The following is a 16,578-nucleotide window of genomic DNA, read 5'->3' as shown; positions in this document are numbered from 1 at the left end:
GATGACATGGCAAAGAGTCGAACCATGGGCCGCCACAGCGAGGACTTCGGCCTCTGTATGTGGGACGCCCAATTTAACCGCTGAGCTAAACCTGCACCCCAGCCAACGTACTTAAAATGACAAAGCCCAGATGCAGATTTTAAGCAGGTGTAATGTTTTTCAGAAGTTAGCATGTTAACTAAAATTGATGAACAACTTTTTCTTTAATGAAAAATAACATTTTATTCAATATTTGGCTTTAACACAATTTCATTAGTCGACAGTACAAAAATTGGTTCAAATAACACAGAAGTCTTGTTATGATTGAAGCTGGTTTTACAAATATATAATCCAAAGAATTCAATGTGTGTTAAAGACGGGCAAGAAAAGCAGTGATTCCAGAGTTTTAGACACTTTGGGAATCAGCATCTCATCATGTTTATGACACAGTGTTAGGTACCGAGTTTGTTCTAACACACACACACACTTAAGTTATAAATGCTAAATTGATAGAACAAAATAAAAACAGTAAAAACCTTGATTTTCTATCTATGTAACAAACCAAAACATAATATAAACAGATAATAAGACGCACACGTCTGCAACTCTCAGCCGACTGAACTTGGTCACAGCCATGAGCTCAGGAAATGAGTTTAAATAGTCTCTTTCTGCGGGCATGTTTAGTTTGTCCAAAGCTTTTAAATATTTGCATAAAAAAAAGATTTTCTTTAAAAGTTCATCAGTCGTCGACGATACCCAGCAGACCACTCAGCTTCAGCCTGCAGGCCAGTTCTTCCTCTTGGCTCGCCACAATCTGTCGTTGGAGTTCCTTCAGTCGCCATGACATCGACACAGGCGGGGTTTTAGGCCAGTCTGCTTTCGCCGACAGATCATTGTCAGGCTCTGACTCCTGGAAGGTCAAAGCAAGACGATGTTTAATTAAGTGATTACAACGTTTAGGAAAGATTTTTTAATAATCTTTAATCACATAAAAAAACACGACTTTTTTGGTCTATAAATGTATAAAATATGCTCCTCGTGTCAAACGCAGAATATTCAACTGAAATTGTCTTAATGTGTAAAGCTCAGTAGGTGTGACTTTCACGCTTCCTGTCCCCTGGAATGGCTGTTAAATCGCTGAGTAAAGCGAGGGAACATGTCGTACCAGTGTGAGAGGGGCTTCTCGAGTCCTGGCTGTGGGCGGGAGCTTTATGGTTGTTGGCATGGACAGCAGAGTGGAGGACGGGATGAAGAGCGGTGTGGACAAGTGGTCCAAGGGGTCACCATCCAGCCAGCGCTGAAGCTGCTCCATGCTCCTGTAGACATTAGTGTGTGTGTTAGACATGACACAAACATATTGCTGTTTATTTATGATAATAATTGCAGTAACACCTCTTTCTTTGTGAGTCTAATTCCTCTGTTTGCTAAAACTAAACACTGGCAAAAGCTTAATCTGAGTTATGTCACCGATTACGTTATTAAATTAGTTTGTTAATGAAAAGTACGACCAAAAACGAGACTGGACCATTAATCCAAATTGAAACGGCCCGCAGTTCTTCAGGGAAGAACAAGACATTTTTGAGATGCTCCCCAAAGACAAACATACCTAAATCAGAGAGCTTTTTGTGATTTTACTTGAGTTTTAATTTCCAATTTTCCTTCAACTGTCTTGTATTTCTTTTAAAATGAATTACTGTCCCTTCCTGCCTACAAATTGGCAAAATTTTCCATTCCCTTAAGTCTAGCTGCTAGGACACCTTTACCATCAGTGCTGTATCTGTACCTTTTGCTCTCAGCCTTCTCCTTCTCTAAGCTCTGCAGGACTTTGTGTGCCAGCAGCTCCTGCGCTGTGGGAGTGTGAGTGATGTCCAGAGGGGCTGTCGGGGCCTCGAGAGGCTCCAGCAGGCTGGGGAACAACTTTTGTCTGAGGGACAGACTGAAGGGCGGAGCACAGGCAGCTGCACCCGCACTGAGGATGGAGGAAAGAGAGAGAGTGAGAAAAAGGAGACAGCAATGGAAGAGTATAAGAATTGCCAATCCAGTCACCAAAAGTTAGGTGAGGTTAGTGACCAAAGCAGGTTATATCGGAAGACAGGATTTCCACAATACAACAATTTTAAACTTTGATGATACCAGTAAAAAAAACGAAGACCAAATCCTCTTTTCTGTATTTCCTAAAAAAATGTGTTTCTGATTTCCCCCTTTGTTCTTGTTAACGCAGCTCACACTTTGCTTTATGTTTTTTAAAGCTTGGGTTCTTCTCAAAAAAAGTTTAAAGTGAAATTTCAAGTGATAATCTCAAAGATGTTTATGTAAATAAATGTCTGTTAAGTCTCTATCTATCGCCGAATGAGGTAACACAATGCTGACTGAGCCGATGGCCCACTGATGAAAGCCTTTGCATTTGCAGTATTACAGACTGGCTGTCTGGTGTGAATTTTGCGGAAGAAATCACAAGCAGCGCCCAGTTAGTGACGCGTTTTCCATCACCCAGCAGTGGTTGGTCTGCCAGAGAGGGTAGGCGGAGCTAAGCGGCTGCTTTTCCGGTCTCTGCAAGTGTTGCGAGTAAACAGTAATCTACTATGGCTGAACAAACAAAGAAAAGATGGATGACTACAGATACAACTTCAACAAGAAGTGAAAATCCAGAGAAAAAGAAACAAACTCGACGCTCAGATGAAGCAAACAGTCCTGCAATTGCCTTTATCGCCATAAGTTTCGACCAAATACAACGAAATGGAGAACTTCGAGATGATCAGTTTTAAATGTTGATAGTTCTGATATTAGTGTGAAATTTACCAAATAAAAATTCCACTGTTTTATTTCAACAACAGATGTTTTTTTTTTTTTCTATTTTCAAACAGATGTTGGTAACTCAACAACCACTTATTGTCATTAAAAGGATGCATTTTGCAGCAATAACTCCACCTTTTAAAGGTTTAAGAGCACTTTTGAAGACTCAACTTCCTCAAGGTGAAAAGTTATAGAACATTTGAGGTTAAATTAAAGATCCTAAACAACTGTTAGTATTTATTGGCCCTCCTTACCCCTCCTTCTCTTGGTGTGTCTCCTTGTGGGTTTGTCTGACAGCCTGGGTCCATTCCTCAGGTGGTTCAAAGCCATTCAAAGAGTCTGTGGGGAAGTAAATCAGGATCTCTCCATGTTCCGTTATGGCATCTTAAACGACAAAACAAACCAACAATTACATTTTAAGAAAGGTCATCCATCATCAGTAGGTCTACAAAACGTGTTTTCTAAATCACAGTAAAATAAAGCTCCCCATGAAAGTCTCCACCTTCACAGACGGGTGGTCCGGGGATCTGCCAGTCTTTCAGCTTGTGGTCGATGCAAATGACCAGCACGTCGTCCCAGGGAATCTGGCTGAGGGTGGGGCATGCCGTCTCGTCTCTGTCTGCCCGGTACCTCATGCTTGTCTTGGATCCAGGGGTTCGGGAGAGGTGACCCTTTAGCCTGACCCTTTCCAGAAGGTTCTCCAGCCTTGACATCAGGAGAGGCTGACTGCGATGGGAGACTGGGATCTGAGCAGCGTAACGAAAGACGGAGAAGCAGAGCTCGGACCACGAGTCTAGAGAGAGGGAGAGATGACAAAGTGAGGAGGGAGAAGAAGTATAACACACAGATTCTTGTTCTCCTGGACTGATCTTTGTATAAATTCCTCTTGAGTGCAAAAGAATCAGTCATGAAATGAGTCCTTAAATTAATCACTCTGCAGTGTACTGGAGGCGTTTCTGGTCTTATTATTGGTATCAGAACAACTCTTATTAATAACTCTCCTCGCGCTCAGTCACTGACCTGATCCAGATACCGTCTCCCACCGTGGCAGCTGCAAGCTGAGGATGGCTTCTCTCAGCCAGGCGAGGTGCTGCTCAGAGTTCCAGCCCAGATGAGGGACAAAGTTGCGGGTGTCAGGCAGGCAGAACTCAAATGGCGGCCATGAAAGTGTGCTGAGCTCTTTGGTCGACACTTTGTCAGCGATGTGAGCCAGGACTGAGTTGTACAGCTGGATGACAGATGCAGGGTCCTGGGAAGGAAGACGTGCAGCGGCTCGCTCCTGGCGTTGGGCGTAAACTCTGGGGCTGAACTCACGACTCAAGCTGGCCTCCACGAGCTGCACCAGGGTCTGACAGGAGAGAGGGAAGGGCGGTGGAGCACGGGCCAGCAGCCAACGCATAGCATGACTGAGCTGGAGACACAACAGGTGGGAGAGGAGTTAAAGAATGTTAATAAGCAATACATAAAATGCTTTAAAACTATCAATCAGTCTGTAGCAGTGATTCTGAACCCCTTCAGCCACAGTGAAGGAGGATCTGCTTCCATACATCTATAAGTTTTGAGCAGTGAGCAACAGGCAGCAATGCCGCCCTATAAAGTTATGATGTTTAATCATAATGTTTTGCTTTTCTTGCAACAATTTTACTTTATGGCTATTAGGAATACCAATTTGTTTCAGTCAGACATTATCATTAGTATTAATAGTATTAGGAGGCAGCTGTTTAAAAACCTACTATACACCACCAAACCAGCAGACAGACACAGTTAGAATAGTTAAAGCTCCTGTGAGGAGTTTTTAGCTGGTTATGAGAATTCATTCTGATAACTCTATATGAGCTACAAAGGCAAACCAGACCATCAGCGACATGATTGATTATTTCTATATAGTTATTTTTAGTGCCTGCAACTGCTGGCTAGGTGTCAGACAGAGCGATTAACTGCATGCTGCCTTTGTTTACATTTTCCAGGGCAGAAGTTTAAAACGAGTGATACATGTGACTGTTAAAGAAAGCAGGAAGAGATTTTTTGTTAAAAACCACCACTTAAGCATACACAGGACAAAATCAGCAAAGAGATAAGAGGTACTGCTTTGTCCACAGGGGGCGCCAAAATCGACACAAACAGATAGTTCCTCACAGGAGCTTTAAAATAGGGGAGCATTGGGGCGCGGGCGCCCCATGTACAGAGGCTGCAGCCCTCATCGCACTGATCGCAGGTTCGACTCCCTGTCTGCTGATCATTTGGTGCATGTCTTCCCCTACTCTCTACTCCCAACATTTCCTGTCTATCTTCAGCTGTCGTATAAATAAAAATGCAAAAGCCATAAAAAATAATCTTAAAAAAATATTGGAGCATTTACCAGATAAAGTCCCAGATATTGCTGTGACTAAAGAGTGATCAGTAGAAGAGTTAGCATGTAGCATACAGTAGTTTTTATGAGCCTTTTTGCAGAAAACAACCGCCTGCTGAGGACAGTTGAGTTGCAGAGTAGATTCAGGTGTGAAGCAGTGACGCCTTTCACATTGTTTTCACTTTGCCATATGATACATGGTTATTATAAATTCCCAACAAAGCTCAGCTTGTGAAAGTGAAAGGCAAACTAGATCTGTTTTACTGTGACATGAGTGTCTCTACGTGTGAGTGTGACGTACCTGTTTGGATCCCTGCACATCACTGGTGGTCTCCGGTATGAAGACGAATGTGTACTCTGATATGAGGCGTTCTTTGACCAGTGTGTGCAGCATCAGGGCTGAGGGACAGAGGGACAGAGCACAGCGAGAGGACAGTTCAGTTTACACACTCTGATCACATTAATTAAGCTACTGTACAGATCCTGCCTCACATGCAACCTCCATAAACTCTTCTTACAAATAGAAATTCACAGATTGTGCTAATACCAATCACCATCACTTAAACCAACTAGAAACCTGTAAATGTTACTATTAGTGTAATACATTACCTTCTTCCAGTTTCTGTGTATGACCAGTTCCTCCGTCAGGCCCGGGCACCAGTATGACCAGGGGCAGCGGGCAGGGCCAGGTGCTGGCCTGCTGCAGCTGTTTGAGCTGCAGCAGGGCCGACAGCAGAGGGACATCCTGCTCATCCTGCCCCGCTTCCATGATCGGCAAGGCGGGGAGCAACGTGATCAGAGCTCCTGTCCCGTGGAGCTCGCAGCACTCCTCCATTTTGGACAGGCTGTCTTCACTCAGAGGGCCTCTGGACGCCTGGAAGACACAATCAAGATGTGTTGAATACACAAAAAACATTGATTTATCTTTCATATATTTGTGTCTGTAGACATCACTAAAAGCAGCTGTGTGACCCCACCTTGACGCTGATGTGGACCTTGTGAGTGCGATGGCCTCTATCCTGGAGTGTGTTGGTGACACAGAGGGTCTGCAGGGCGTCATCTGGCTGCTCCTCCCTCAGCTCCGACGCCTTCCTACCGCCGAGCTTCACCTCCAGCCAGTCTGACAGGATCCTGACAACAGACAGGATGAGGACACAGTCAGTGAAAGGTTTAGATTAACACTGGGTGGATTTGAATTCATTAAATCTTAACTTAAAAGGTAATCAAACATCTACCTGACTTATCATATTTGTCAGTGGCTTACCTGTCGGCGACGCTTGCTACACTCTCGTGATCACTTGGCAGGAGGAGAACAGCCTTCCAGAAGATGCGGTCAGGTGGGTTGGGGGTGTTTTCTGTCACCAGTGCTGGCAGGTCGAGCGGCGCCCAAACTGTCTCACTGAGAGAAAAGATGTAGAGAGTCAAAATGCTGCTTAAAGACATGAATAATTTACTGATGAATAATCATAGTACAGACTTACTCGAGCAGCCGCTGATAGTAGTAATGGACTCTCATCTGGTGGATCACTTCCTGTCTTATTTTCAACAACCTATTGAAAATACAGAACATGTTTCATATTTACTGGAGCAGTTAATATGTCTTTATGTTTTATATTTACTTGAGTATGCTTATATTAAGATAACTTGATTTCACAATAGATGCATGTTGCAGAAATCCAATAATTGTGAATTCCAGCAACACACAGACAAAACCACTAATTACTGATGAGATTACCTGGTGCTGGAGAGGGCCAGGGTGCCGGCGTTGCCCAGGTTGACCACACCCCGAGCCAGATCTGCAATGGAGGGCTGTCTGGGGGCGCTGGGAGCCAGAGCCTTCAGTTTGAACTGAGGGTCAACACAGCAAGGAGCAGCAGGGAAACCTCTCATCTGTCTCTTCAGCTGCCGACGCACTGCGACCACATCACGCCACCTAGTGGTGGAGAGGAGAGCAGATTGAAGTATAACTGATGTTCATGTTGGCTTGATATTAAAGTAAAAATCTCGAAGATTTTAACTGAAATAAAGGGTTAGGGTTGTCTCAAGTCACTACTGAATGAGGTAACACAATGGTGACTGAGCCGATGGCCCACTGATGAAAGCCTTTGCATTTACAGTATTACAGACTGGGTGTCGGTGGCGACTTTTGTGGAAAAAATCACAAGCAGCGCCCAGTTAGTGACGTGTATTCCATCAGCAAGCAGTGGTTGGTCTGCCAGAGAGGGTAGGCGGAGCTACGCGGCTGCTTTCCGATGAAGGCAAACAGTCTTAAAAGGAAAGCGACGATCAGCGAGGAAAATCAAGAGTTACAACCGGAGCCAACCGTGGACGTCACACATGCGACTCTGTCTGGATATCTGTGAAGTGTGCTCCCACTATTACTGTTAATCGCCATAGGTGCCGCCAAAGAGAATGAAACTGAGATCTTTGAGATTACAATTTTAAATACCTAAAATGAACCAGGGGAATAAACTCTTAGTTTAGTGTGACATACTGGTCTAAATATTTCCACATGTTCCGTTTCTTACCTTTTGATGTACTTGTGGATGCGTTGCAGCTCGGCTTCAAGGATGTCTTCAATCAGCAGAGCAATGTCTGCACTCAACGTCTCCTCAACCAGACTGTTACAGACCTGATCTGTGCATTTAGCCACACGGTCTGCCTTCTCATTCACTGCTTGTCTGAAAGAAGAAATTAAAGAAACTCATTAAAAAAACTTCCTAAAACTTCAACATGATAATTATTAACGTAATTAGTTGTGATAATAATATGCCTTTGGTTGAGTTTTAAAGCCTTACTGGATCTCAGAGGCGGTGGTCTCCTTGATGGTCTCATCTAAGACTTCATGGATGAGCTCTGTGCAGAGAGAGAAGCTGTACTGAACCAGGAAGGCCTCGTGCTCCTGCTTCCTCCTGACATCACAGACATGGAGAAAGAAACGGAGGTGAGATTTGACAAGTAAGAATAAAATGACTTTAAATTGGAAAAATATTGAGATAAAGATGTCTGGTCAATGATTAATCAGAAATAAAAAGTGGTTCGTTTTTGCAAACCTAACATGATAAGAAATGTTTTTTTCCCTGTAATATAAAATTATTGTGTAGCCCTGCCCTTATCTTACAAGTTCGTCTGCTTCAATAACCGGATGATTAAAACTTTATTCGTACATTTAATATAAAAAACACAAACAGCTAACAATGATGATTTTACATCCTGTGTTTTGTTTCAGGGTAGAAGTTGGTTTACACTTTCTAAACTAAGCTAAGTGTTGTCATTAATGATGATAAAAAATACAGTGTGATCTAATCAAAAGGTCATTATCAGGCTGCCTCTATCCAACCTGGCTTCTTCAAGCTTCCGCTTCTCTTCAGCCACACGCTCCTGTTCCTGCTTGATCTCAGAGGAGGACATCTCCTGCAGCATCTGTCCCAGCACCTCGCCCACCAGGGACTCCACCTGCACGCTGCTCTCCCTGCAAACACCACAAAATAGCAAGTAAATAAAAAACATCTAGCCTTTGCACACTGCACATGATTTACATACTGTGCACAAAAACGCTGGATGGGCAGATCGCTTTGAACTTACATAAGAGCTGTTGTGGCGTAGCTGGCACCGGCGTCTGCGACCTCCCTCGCTCCTGCTGCAATCACCTCTTCAATCACACAGTCGAGCACAGCCATGATGTCCTGAGGGGAACAAAATCAGCACTGTTACTGTCACGTGCACAGTGGAAGAAAGGGACATCCAGTAAATTACTTGTAATTAACACAACTGGACTCAAGTAAAAGGAGCCATTCTTCCCTCTGAAATGCACTACAGTGCAAGTAAAGTAGCATAAATAGTAATCATGTACCTTGTAAATATACTGAGTTACTTCCTACCACTTCTCTGCAATCAGTAAGGAACACTCGGTTCAGAGCAAAGGTTCTGTTACTGTATTACTGTAGCTAGAAATTATCCAAGTACAAGAGAAGTTATGGAAAAATAACAATATCGACTTCATGAGTTCTGCACGTGGAACATCTCATGTGTTCAGGGATAAAGTGCTTAATGATCTTGCCCACCTCATTGTTGTACACCGGCTGAGGTTTGGGTGGAGGGGATGGCGGTTTGACAGGCTGAGGTTGAGATATGGGCTGGAACAGCTGTTGGGGATCCGCTGCGTGGGCCGGGCTGTGATAAGGTTGGCTGGTCTCTCCCGTCTCATCTGAGACAGCTGAGGGCAACCCGAACACAGCGGGTACGTCTGGAACCTGGACCGGCACGACCTGTGTCAGCAGCTCAGCGCTAGGTGGAGCCTTAACCTCCATCCTGGCAGCAAGAGCTGAGAAAATAAAGCAACATTTCAGCTGTCACTGATAAGAATGGTTCTAATGATGTACTGCAAATAGAGTTTAAAACTTGTGAGGGTTATGTTCGGAGAAGTGCAGCATATACCTTTAAACTGGCTTGAGGTGGGTTCAGCCAGCGGGCCCTCTCCACGATACTTGTTCTGGGAGTCGAAGCTGCAGACGGGGGTGTGCTGGACAGGGTTAGAGAGGGGGCCTCCGTGCACCACCTCTCCAATCAGCACGGTCTTCTTAGCGAGGATGACCTCGGACTTCTTCTGGGACAGAGGCAGGTCTGGCTCCTGATAGGCTATTCGACTCAGCTCCACCATACTGTGAACAATATTTTGAGATATGATTGTCAGGACATTGGCACAAAACAAACAAAGTGATAATATGCTTTGATATTCCTCTCTCGGGAGTTGCTCAAACGTCGATCACACCACATCAGACACTCACCCATCAAGGACATTCAGGCCGTACTGCTGGATGAAGTCGGTTGCTTCTTCAACATTAGGGAACATTAACATGCGGACTACGTCGTCAACAGGAAACACAGTCGATCGTGGACCCACCGTGTGGGCCATGTTCAAGGTTTTCAAGGCCTTAGCTCTGACCTGCACACAAAAAGATACATTTAAATGAACATAAATACTGAACAACTCAACTTCTGGCTAGATCAGTTTCCATCATGTTACATTTCCAAACATTTTAGCATGCGATACAGTAAGTATTACTGTTAGTAACAACAGCAGTCTACGATACGAATAGGTCTAAAATAGCATACAAAATAAGAACGCAGGTAAAAAAAAAAACTGATATAAAAGGGTAAAAAACACAACAAGCTTTTCGACCAAAAGTAGCAGGAACTTTTAGTTCCAGGAACTTCTTTTCAAGGAATTATATGGTTCCTGTGGCCCATTGTTGTCTACGTTTCCACACCAGCCCAAAGTCCCAGGCAGATTATGCAAATCAGGCCAATGATGTATGGAGAAGCAATAAAAGTGACTGCACTACACCGCCAGTCCAGAAGGTGGTGGTAAGAAGAAGATGAAGGCCACAGAACAAAGATGATGCCAACAGGCCGGTATCATTTGTGCGACACGTCAGTTAGCCTGTTAGCATAGAGGAGAATTAACTTAAGCTGTTTTTGTTTTATTGTATTGCAAATGATAAACAATCTCGTAAGTAAGATGATTACAGTGAGCTTGCAGCTGCAGTCTTTTATACATGACGGGTGAAGTAAAAAGCTGTGAGTACTCGACCAATCAGAAACGATCAGCACTGTAGGCCCCGCCCTGAAAGTTCCTTGACCTTTAGAAAGTACAACACCCTGAGCAGGGACTTTTCAGGGGGTAAATCAATTACCCCGGAACTAAATTTAGACCCTGGTTCCTTCTATCGAAACACACACAGTTCCTCAAAAGGTTCCTAGTTCCAGGGGAAAGTTCCTGCTATTGAAAAGCACCTTAAGTTAAAACACTTTAGACAAGTTGAAAGGGGTTTTGGTCAAATTCATCAAAGAAGGAAACAGTTTCTGACCTGGTTGAAGTATCTGTGTAGGAGGCAGCTGGCGAGGTACGAGGCTCCTTTCACCAGCTTGAAGAAGCGCACAAAGTTGTTGCTGTTGACGGCAGCAAAAGCTTGCACTGCAAACTTCACCTCAGGGGAATTGCGCACCTCGTCACGGAACTGCTGAACTTCACTGTGTGGAAATTAAAAGAGTAAGAAAGCATGCCTTCACCAAACAAGACGTATAAAAAAAAAGTCAAAGTGCTATAAGAAAGAGTGTTGGGGAGTTAGAGCTGACTGACCGTAGGATGTCTCCGTCGTTGAGTTTGAGCAGCACGTTGTACTGGCGAAACTCTGCCTCCCGGGGGCAGTAGACCTGACGTGTTGCCAGGTCCTGGTACATTTCTTTGAGACTCTGGAGGCACTTCGTCATGTTCTCGTTGTTGATCTTTGCGTCAAAAGATGAGATGTGCTCCTCGCAGAGATGGTGAGCACAGTGCACATGGAAGCGTGTGCACTTCTCAATCAGCGACACCGTGTGTGGGCAGCACAGGTGCTGCTGGGTGATGTCCTGTGGGTACAATAGAGGAGCGGCTGGCATTTAAAATCAGTCTACACAACATGCTTCATAACTTGATACTTGTGGAGTTGAAAGCTAAATTTCACACATTTGTATGAAACATCCGTGTTAGATTAGATCAACTATTCAGAAATAAAGAGCTATGCATGTTAAGAAAACAATTCAACAAACAACAAACTAAACCATGCAACATACACTCACAAGTGCCCTGTCATTGCACTAAGGATTTTTTTGCAATTTCATTTTGGTAAATAAAAAAAAAACAACCAACAACAAACAACCGCTGCCCCTAAAAAAATCGCTCATGTTTTTAGTTTTGCATCATTTTCATCTGTAAATAAAACAAGACTGAATCATGATAATAGCCAGTTTTAAGGAAGGCTAATCTCAGACAGGCCCTTACCTTTCGGATGCCGCGGGTCCTGTTCCACACAAAGTCATACCAATCCCGGTAGTTGTCATGACCCTGATCCATGATCTGAGTCACCAGATAGTCCATCGTCATGCTGAGTACAGGCAGGGGGCGCAACTCGTGGGGAAGGGGCTCCTCCTGGTCAGCTGATGAGCGACTGTACTCCTTAATGGCTGCTGCGTGATCCACCTAGTCGAGGAAAAGAGGGGATGGTTTCAATTTCTGTCTACCATTTGTATTCATATGCAGATAGACCCAAATATCCATTAAATGCAACAAGAATAAAAAAGATTGTTTATCTTTATTTCCTTCTTTTCTTTCCATTGTAAGTTTAAAGGGAGAATAGCAAGGGACCTATGTTGCAAAAGTCTACCACAGATTTCATTATGAAACATCCCACAGAACAGTCTCAGATCAAACAGTGTGAATGCATTATTACCATCTCAGTATCTGTGAAGACCTCGAACATGCTCAGCTGTTTCCGTGTCTCTCTCATGTACCTCTCCTTCTCTGGACACATGTCAGGACACGTCCCCACAAACACCTTCGACAGGACCAGGTCCGTCCTCTTGGGCCGACCTGTGTGGACATATTACGCATACAGTTAAAAGTGTCTCTAATTTTTTTTAAGCAATACTAAACGCAGCAATAGATGGGTGTGAGAGGTGGCTCAACCTTGACGTAGGATCTTGTCTCTCTGCTCCAGGAGGCGGTACTTGTCCTCAGCGGTCTCAGCCATCTGGCCGATGAGGTGGAGGAGGGACGAGGGGACCGGGCGATCTGAGCCCGACGCCTCTGTGCTGCTGTCTCGCGATGGTTCGGTGTCAAACTGCAGAGACTTCGCCAATGAGGACTTCTTCACTGGAGAGCTGACGCATAGAAAGAGGCATGTTAGACAGTCACAGCACTACAGCTACTTTCTCAATTATATCCAATATGTGCAATGGTTCAGACCTGTTAAATAAAGGTACAACAAACACTGTAATAACGGCAAACAAAGTGCAAGTGGTACCTGCGGCTGAGTGCCACTGTGCTGCTGACTGCAGGAGCTCTAAATGCAGGTCTTCTGAGAGGGGAAGAACTCGCCTTCGACCCAGTGTCCTCCGTACTTTCTTCCTCTGCCTCCTCCTTTCCTGCTGCAGGTCTGCTCCCTTTATCACCTGGACCTGATGCACGAACAAGAGAAACAACTCAGAATTAATATCATGACTAAATGGAGGGAATTGAACATTATAACATAAACATCAGTACGTAACAACGTCCTGACCTCAAACAGTAATTTAAACAATCATACTGCAAAAATACTGAAGGGCTACCAACTGAGGTTTGAAGGACCCAAAGAATAAACTGCTTTAAGAGAAAACTATTATAGCAAATGTTTATTAAAGCTATGGTTTATTATATAGGCAGATCTGGGTGCTTTTTCCTGAGGACCTAGGGACCTCAATGCAGTGGTATTTCAAAAAATCACCAATAACACAAATTGATGAGTCATGAAAACTTTAAATGATAGAATAAAGCGCCTGTGAGATACAACAACAAGAATACCTTTAGGGTCTGTAGGTACCCTAGCTGGTTGGATAAAAGTTATTACATCAAAGCAATGACTGTTGGATAAAAGTAATTATTTCAATTCAGTGTTTATATAAATGTATTGTATTTACTCTGCTGCTTCTTTTTCTGCCAAAGAAGTAGGAGCTCGTGTCTATGCAGGACTTTGCCTTTCTTCTTCGCCCTTGCTGCTGACCCCTGAAAGAGATGACAGTTAACATCGACAGAACGCAAAATAATTTTGTGATAACAAAGACTAAAACCTGTAAGAGGGAGAAGAATCAGAAGTATAAATAACAAGTGGTAAAACCAGCAATCTACTCCGGCTATGAAAACTTTTACTCAAGCAGATAAAGTGTACTGAGAAAACAACGCTGGTGGAGATCCAGATTGGAAGAACTGTTATTGTTTACTGCCGGTTTAGTTGAAGTCAAGAAACTGAGGGTAGAAACAATAGAGTAAACTCACATGATCCTTAAAGTGTACAATGGCCATGTTTTTGGCAGGCCGGCAGAAGATCTTGTGGACTTTTCCAAAATGTACAAAGTGCTTCTCCATTATATCCTTCCTGTTGAGGGCTGGAGGCACGTTCCTGCACATGATGGTGGTGCAGTCTGTGGGAGACATGCCGCTCAGACTCTCTGAGCTCTCCCTGCGTACGCCACGTTTCACAGGGGTTGTGATCTCGGGCATCAGGTCTGGGGCTTTTGCTGGGCCTGGTGAGTGATAATAGGTAACAGGTAGACAAGAGGGTGAGTTTTTAAAAAAATGCAATCCAGTCTTTTAGATAATGTAAGATCAGTTCAGCAAGATAAGGACTTCTGTACTTTATCAAAACCAAAAACTACTCTGAGTTTCCTACTAGAAGTAGCGGGTAAGAAAATTTAATATGCAAAATGCAATGCATATTTCATATTCCCTGGAAAAAAATCATTATCAAATTTCTCTTTGATCCATGTACTGCATATGATTTCTAAGTCTCACCTGGCTGTTCAGCTTTTTCCAGCTCATTCCTGGTTACTGTGAGAGGTGTAGCAGGTAGGTCGTCACCAGGAGCTTGGACGTCTTCCCTCTCTGTCTCCTTAGTGACCTCTCGCCTCACTGGATTGCCGACATCTCTTCGTAGGCCGCTTAGTGCCCTACCAAATACTCCTCCAGCTGGGCCACGGGACCTCATAAGGGGCCTCTTTGAGGGATGTCTTGGAGAATCTGCCTCTCCTGGAACATCCTCCTCTGTGACAGGCTTCTCCTGCCCAGCTCCTGGGACTGCTGGATCTTCCTTGCGCTTGGTGCCTTTGCTTAATCTTGCGAATACATTTGTGTCTCCTAGAGACTCAAGGTTAGTCCCTTTCTCCTCTGTACTAGTTTCTGCTTTAGCTTTGGTGTCACCATAAGCTGGGGGCTGACCAAAATTACTTCCACCAAAAAGGGGGGCTGCCTGGGGCTGGACTGTTTTGGCTGAAAAGCTGAAAGATGATGGGGTAGTGGGCTCGGTGGTGGTTGTCTTAGTGCTGGAGCTGGATGGGGCAGCTGGCTGGGAAAAGGTGAACTGGAGGGTGTTGGAAGGCCCACTGCTAGTGCCAGTTGTTAGTGGATTGTTTTGAGCAGAGATGGATGGGGCTGCAGCAGGCTGTGAGAAGCTGAAGCCTAGAGGCCCTGACTTGGCCCCAGTCAATAGAGAGAAGCCTGTGGTGGTGGTGGTAGTGCTGCTGCTAATCATGGTGCTGGAGCTTGTCTGGGATCCACTACCGCCAAAAGGTGAGTTGGACATTGAAGTAGTTTGAGGGTTAGCAGGTTCAGGGCTTGCACTGAAGATGGGTTTGAACAGTGCCTCATTAGCCGGCTTGAAACTGAATTCAGTTGTTCCAAAGCCTCTGTTCTGGGTCACACTCTGAGCTGAGCCAAATACACTGGTGGTGACACTGGTAGATGATGGCTGTCCAAACACAGACTGTCCAAAACCCAGAGGCTGAGGTTGCCCTACAGCAGGGGTGGAAGCAGAGGTCACCTGGGTGTTTCCAAACCCAGAGGACTGTTGGCCAAAGCTTGGTGGCTGCTGGCCAAATCCTGGAGCCTGCCCAAATGCAGAAGGCTGCCCAAATGCAGGTGACTGTCCAAATACAGAACTCTGGTTCGATCCACTAGTCTGTCCAAAAGCTGGTGCAGTGTTGCCACCAAAGCCAGAGCTACTCATTCCTAATGATGGTTGTCCAAATGCTGGAGCTGAGCTTATTGTAGGCAGCGGGGCAGGCTGTGTTGATGACTGCCCAAAAGCAGGAGCCTGTCCAAAGATTGTAGTCCCATGACTTGGGGGCTGATTTAGGACAGGTGGCTGTCCAAACGCTGATGTTGATGGGAAAAAGCCCATAGTTTGGGGTTGATTGCTAGCACTTTGCTGTCCAAATGACTGGAACAAACTAGTCTTCGTGGTGTTGCTTGGAGCTTGAAAAGCTCCACCTTGAGGACTTCCAAATGGATTGGGTGGATTCATGGCGCAGTTACCAGCGCACGTTGGCTATTTGTTGAAAGAAACGTTTCTCATCCGGGCATTAAAGCAGCAGAAATCTGTAAACTGCTCCCCTCACTCGCGTTTCTTTTAGTGGAACATCCTATTACGTCAAAAGCACATTAAAAAGGCAAAGAGAGGGAAATTAAAATGCGTGGCTCTGCTGCTAGTATAAGCCAAACACAAACATTGCTCAAGTTAGCTTGACAAACTTGAAGTTGTAATATTGACAAAACGCGTTGTTCTTTTAAAGAAAAAAGGGCAGAGTAATGTAATTTTTATACGAAAAACCCTCACCTCTCACAGCTTTCTTTGCTATGTTGTGTTTTTTGGTTCCGCTCAAACACGATATCACATTTCCGGTTCCGGTCCGTCCGATTTGTGATTCCCCCTCAATGCTAAACTCTGTTCCATCATGCCAACGTTGTGAACGGCTTAATGCTCGGAAATGACTTGAATGAGGGAACGACCACTGCCATTTTTAGAAAAATATTTTGTTCAACGTTTTTGTTGTTTCTGCATACTTTAGTCAAAGCTTATTTTTTCGGTTTCGAGGAACTATATATA

At 44.4% G+C, this 16,578-nt stretch overlaps 1 protein-coding gene across 1 annotated transcript; it reads right to left on the bottom strand.

The window, feature by feature from the left end:
• Positions 1–215: 215 nt before the first annotated feature.
• mcm3ap (minichromosome maintenance complex component 3 associated protein) lies at positions 216–16,371 on the bottom strand. The gene is made up of 29 exons (XM_069663780.1): positions 16,309–16,371; positions 14,490–16,114; positions 13,974–14,221; positions 13,619–13,703; positions 12,967–13,120; positions 12,630–12,823; positions 12,394–12,533; positions 11,946–12,143; positions 11,265–11,533; positions 10,993–11,155; positions 9,910–10,067; positions 9,560–9,783; positions 9,187–9,446; positions 8,708–8,808; positions 8,463–8,594; positions 7,921–8,034; positions 7,651–7,803; positions 6,858–7,055; positions 6,604–6,672; positions 6,387–6,521; positions 6,100–6,253; positions 5,732–5,996; positions 5,424–5,521; positions 3,793–4,183; positions 3,275–3,565; positions 3,027–3,156; positions 1,763–1,948; positions 1,145–1,295; positions 216–889 (listed from the first exon to the last, which is right to left on the bottom strand). Exons 2-29 carry the CDS (start codon positions 15,994–15,996, stop codon positions 719–721), a joined length of 6,339 nt encoding a protein of 2,112 aa, XP_069519881.1. The 5' UTR covers positions 15,997–16,114; positions 16,309–16,371; the 3' UTR covers positions 216–718.
• Positions 16,372–16,578: the final 207 nt, after the last annotated feature.

Source organism: Semicossyphus pulcher, unplaced genomic scaffold, assembly GCF_022749685.1.
Source record: "Semicossyphus pulcher isolate SPU_LCO1_2020_fin unplaced genomic scaffold, fSemPul1.0.p SCAF_15, whole genome shotgun sequence".
NCBI lineage: Eukaryota > Metazoa > Chordata > Actinopteri > Labriformes > Labridae > Semicossyphus > Semicossyphus pulcher.
The sequence above is the reverse complement of the archived record's forward strand: the minus strand, read 5'-3'. Positions and strand labels throughout refer to the sequence as shown.

Bases quoted from the DNA above. Each gene is read 5' to 3' on its own strand.
- mcm3ap (XM_069663780.1), bottom strand. From the start codon at position 15,996: ATGAATCCACCCAATCCATTTGGAAGTCCTCAAGGTGGAGCTTTTCAA. The intron at 10,068-10,992 runs GTCAGAAACTGT...TTTTGTGTGCAG, and splicing joins TACACAGATACTTCAACCAG to GTCAGAGCTAAGGCCTTGAA. The intron at 8,809-9,186 runs GTGGGCAAGATC...TGTTCCCCTCAG, and splicing joins AGCCGGTGTACAACAATGAG to GACATCATGGCTGTGCTCGA.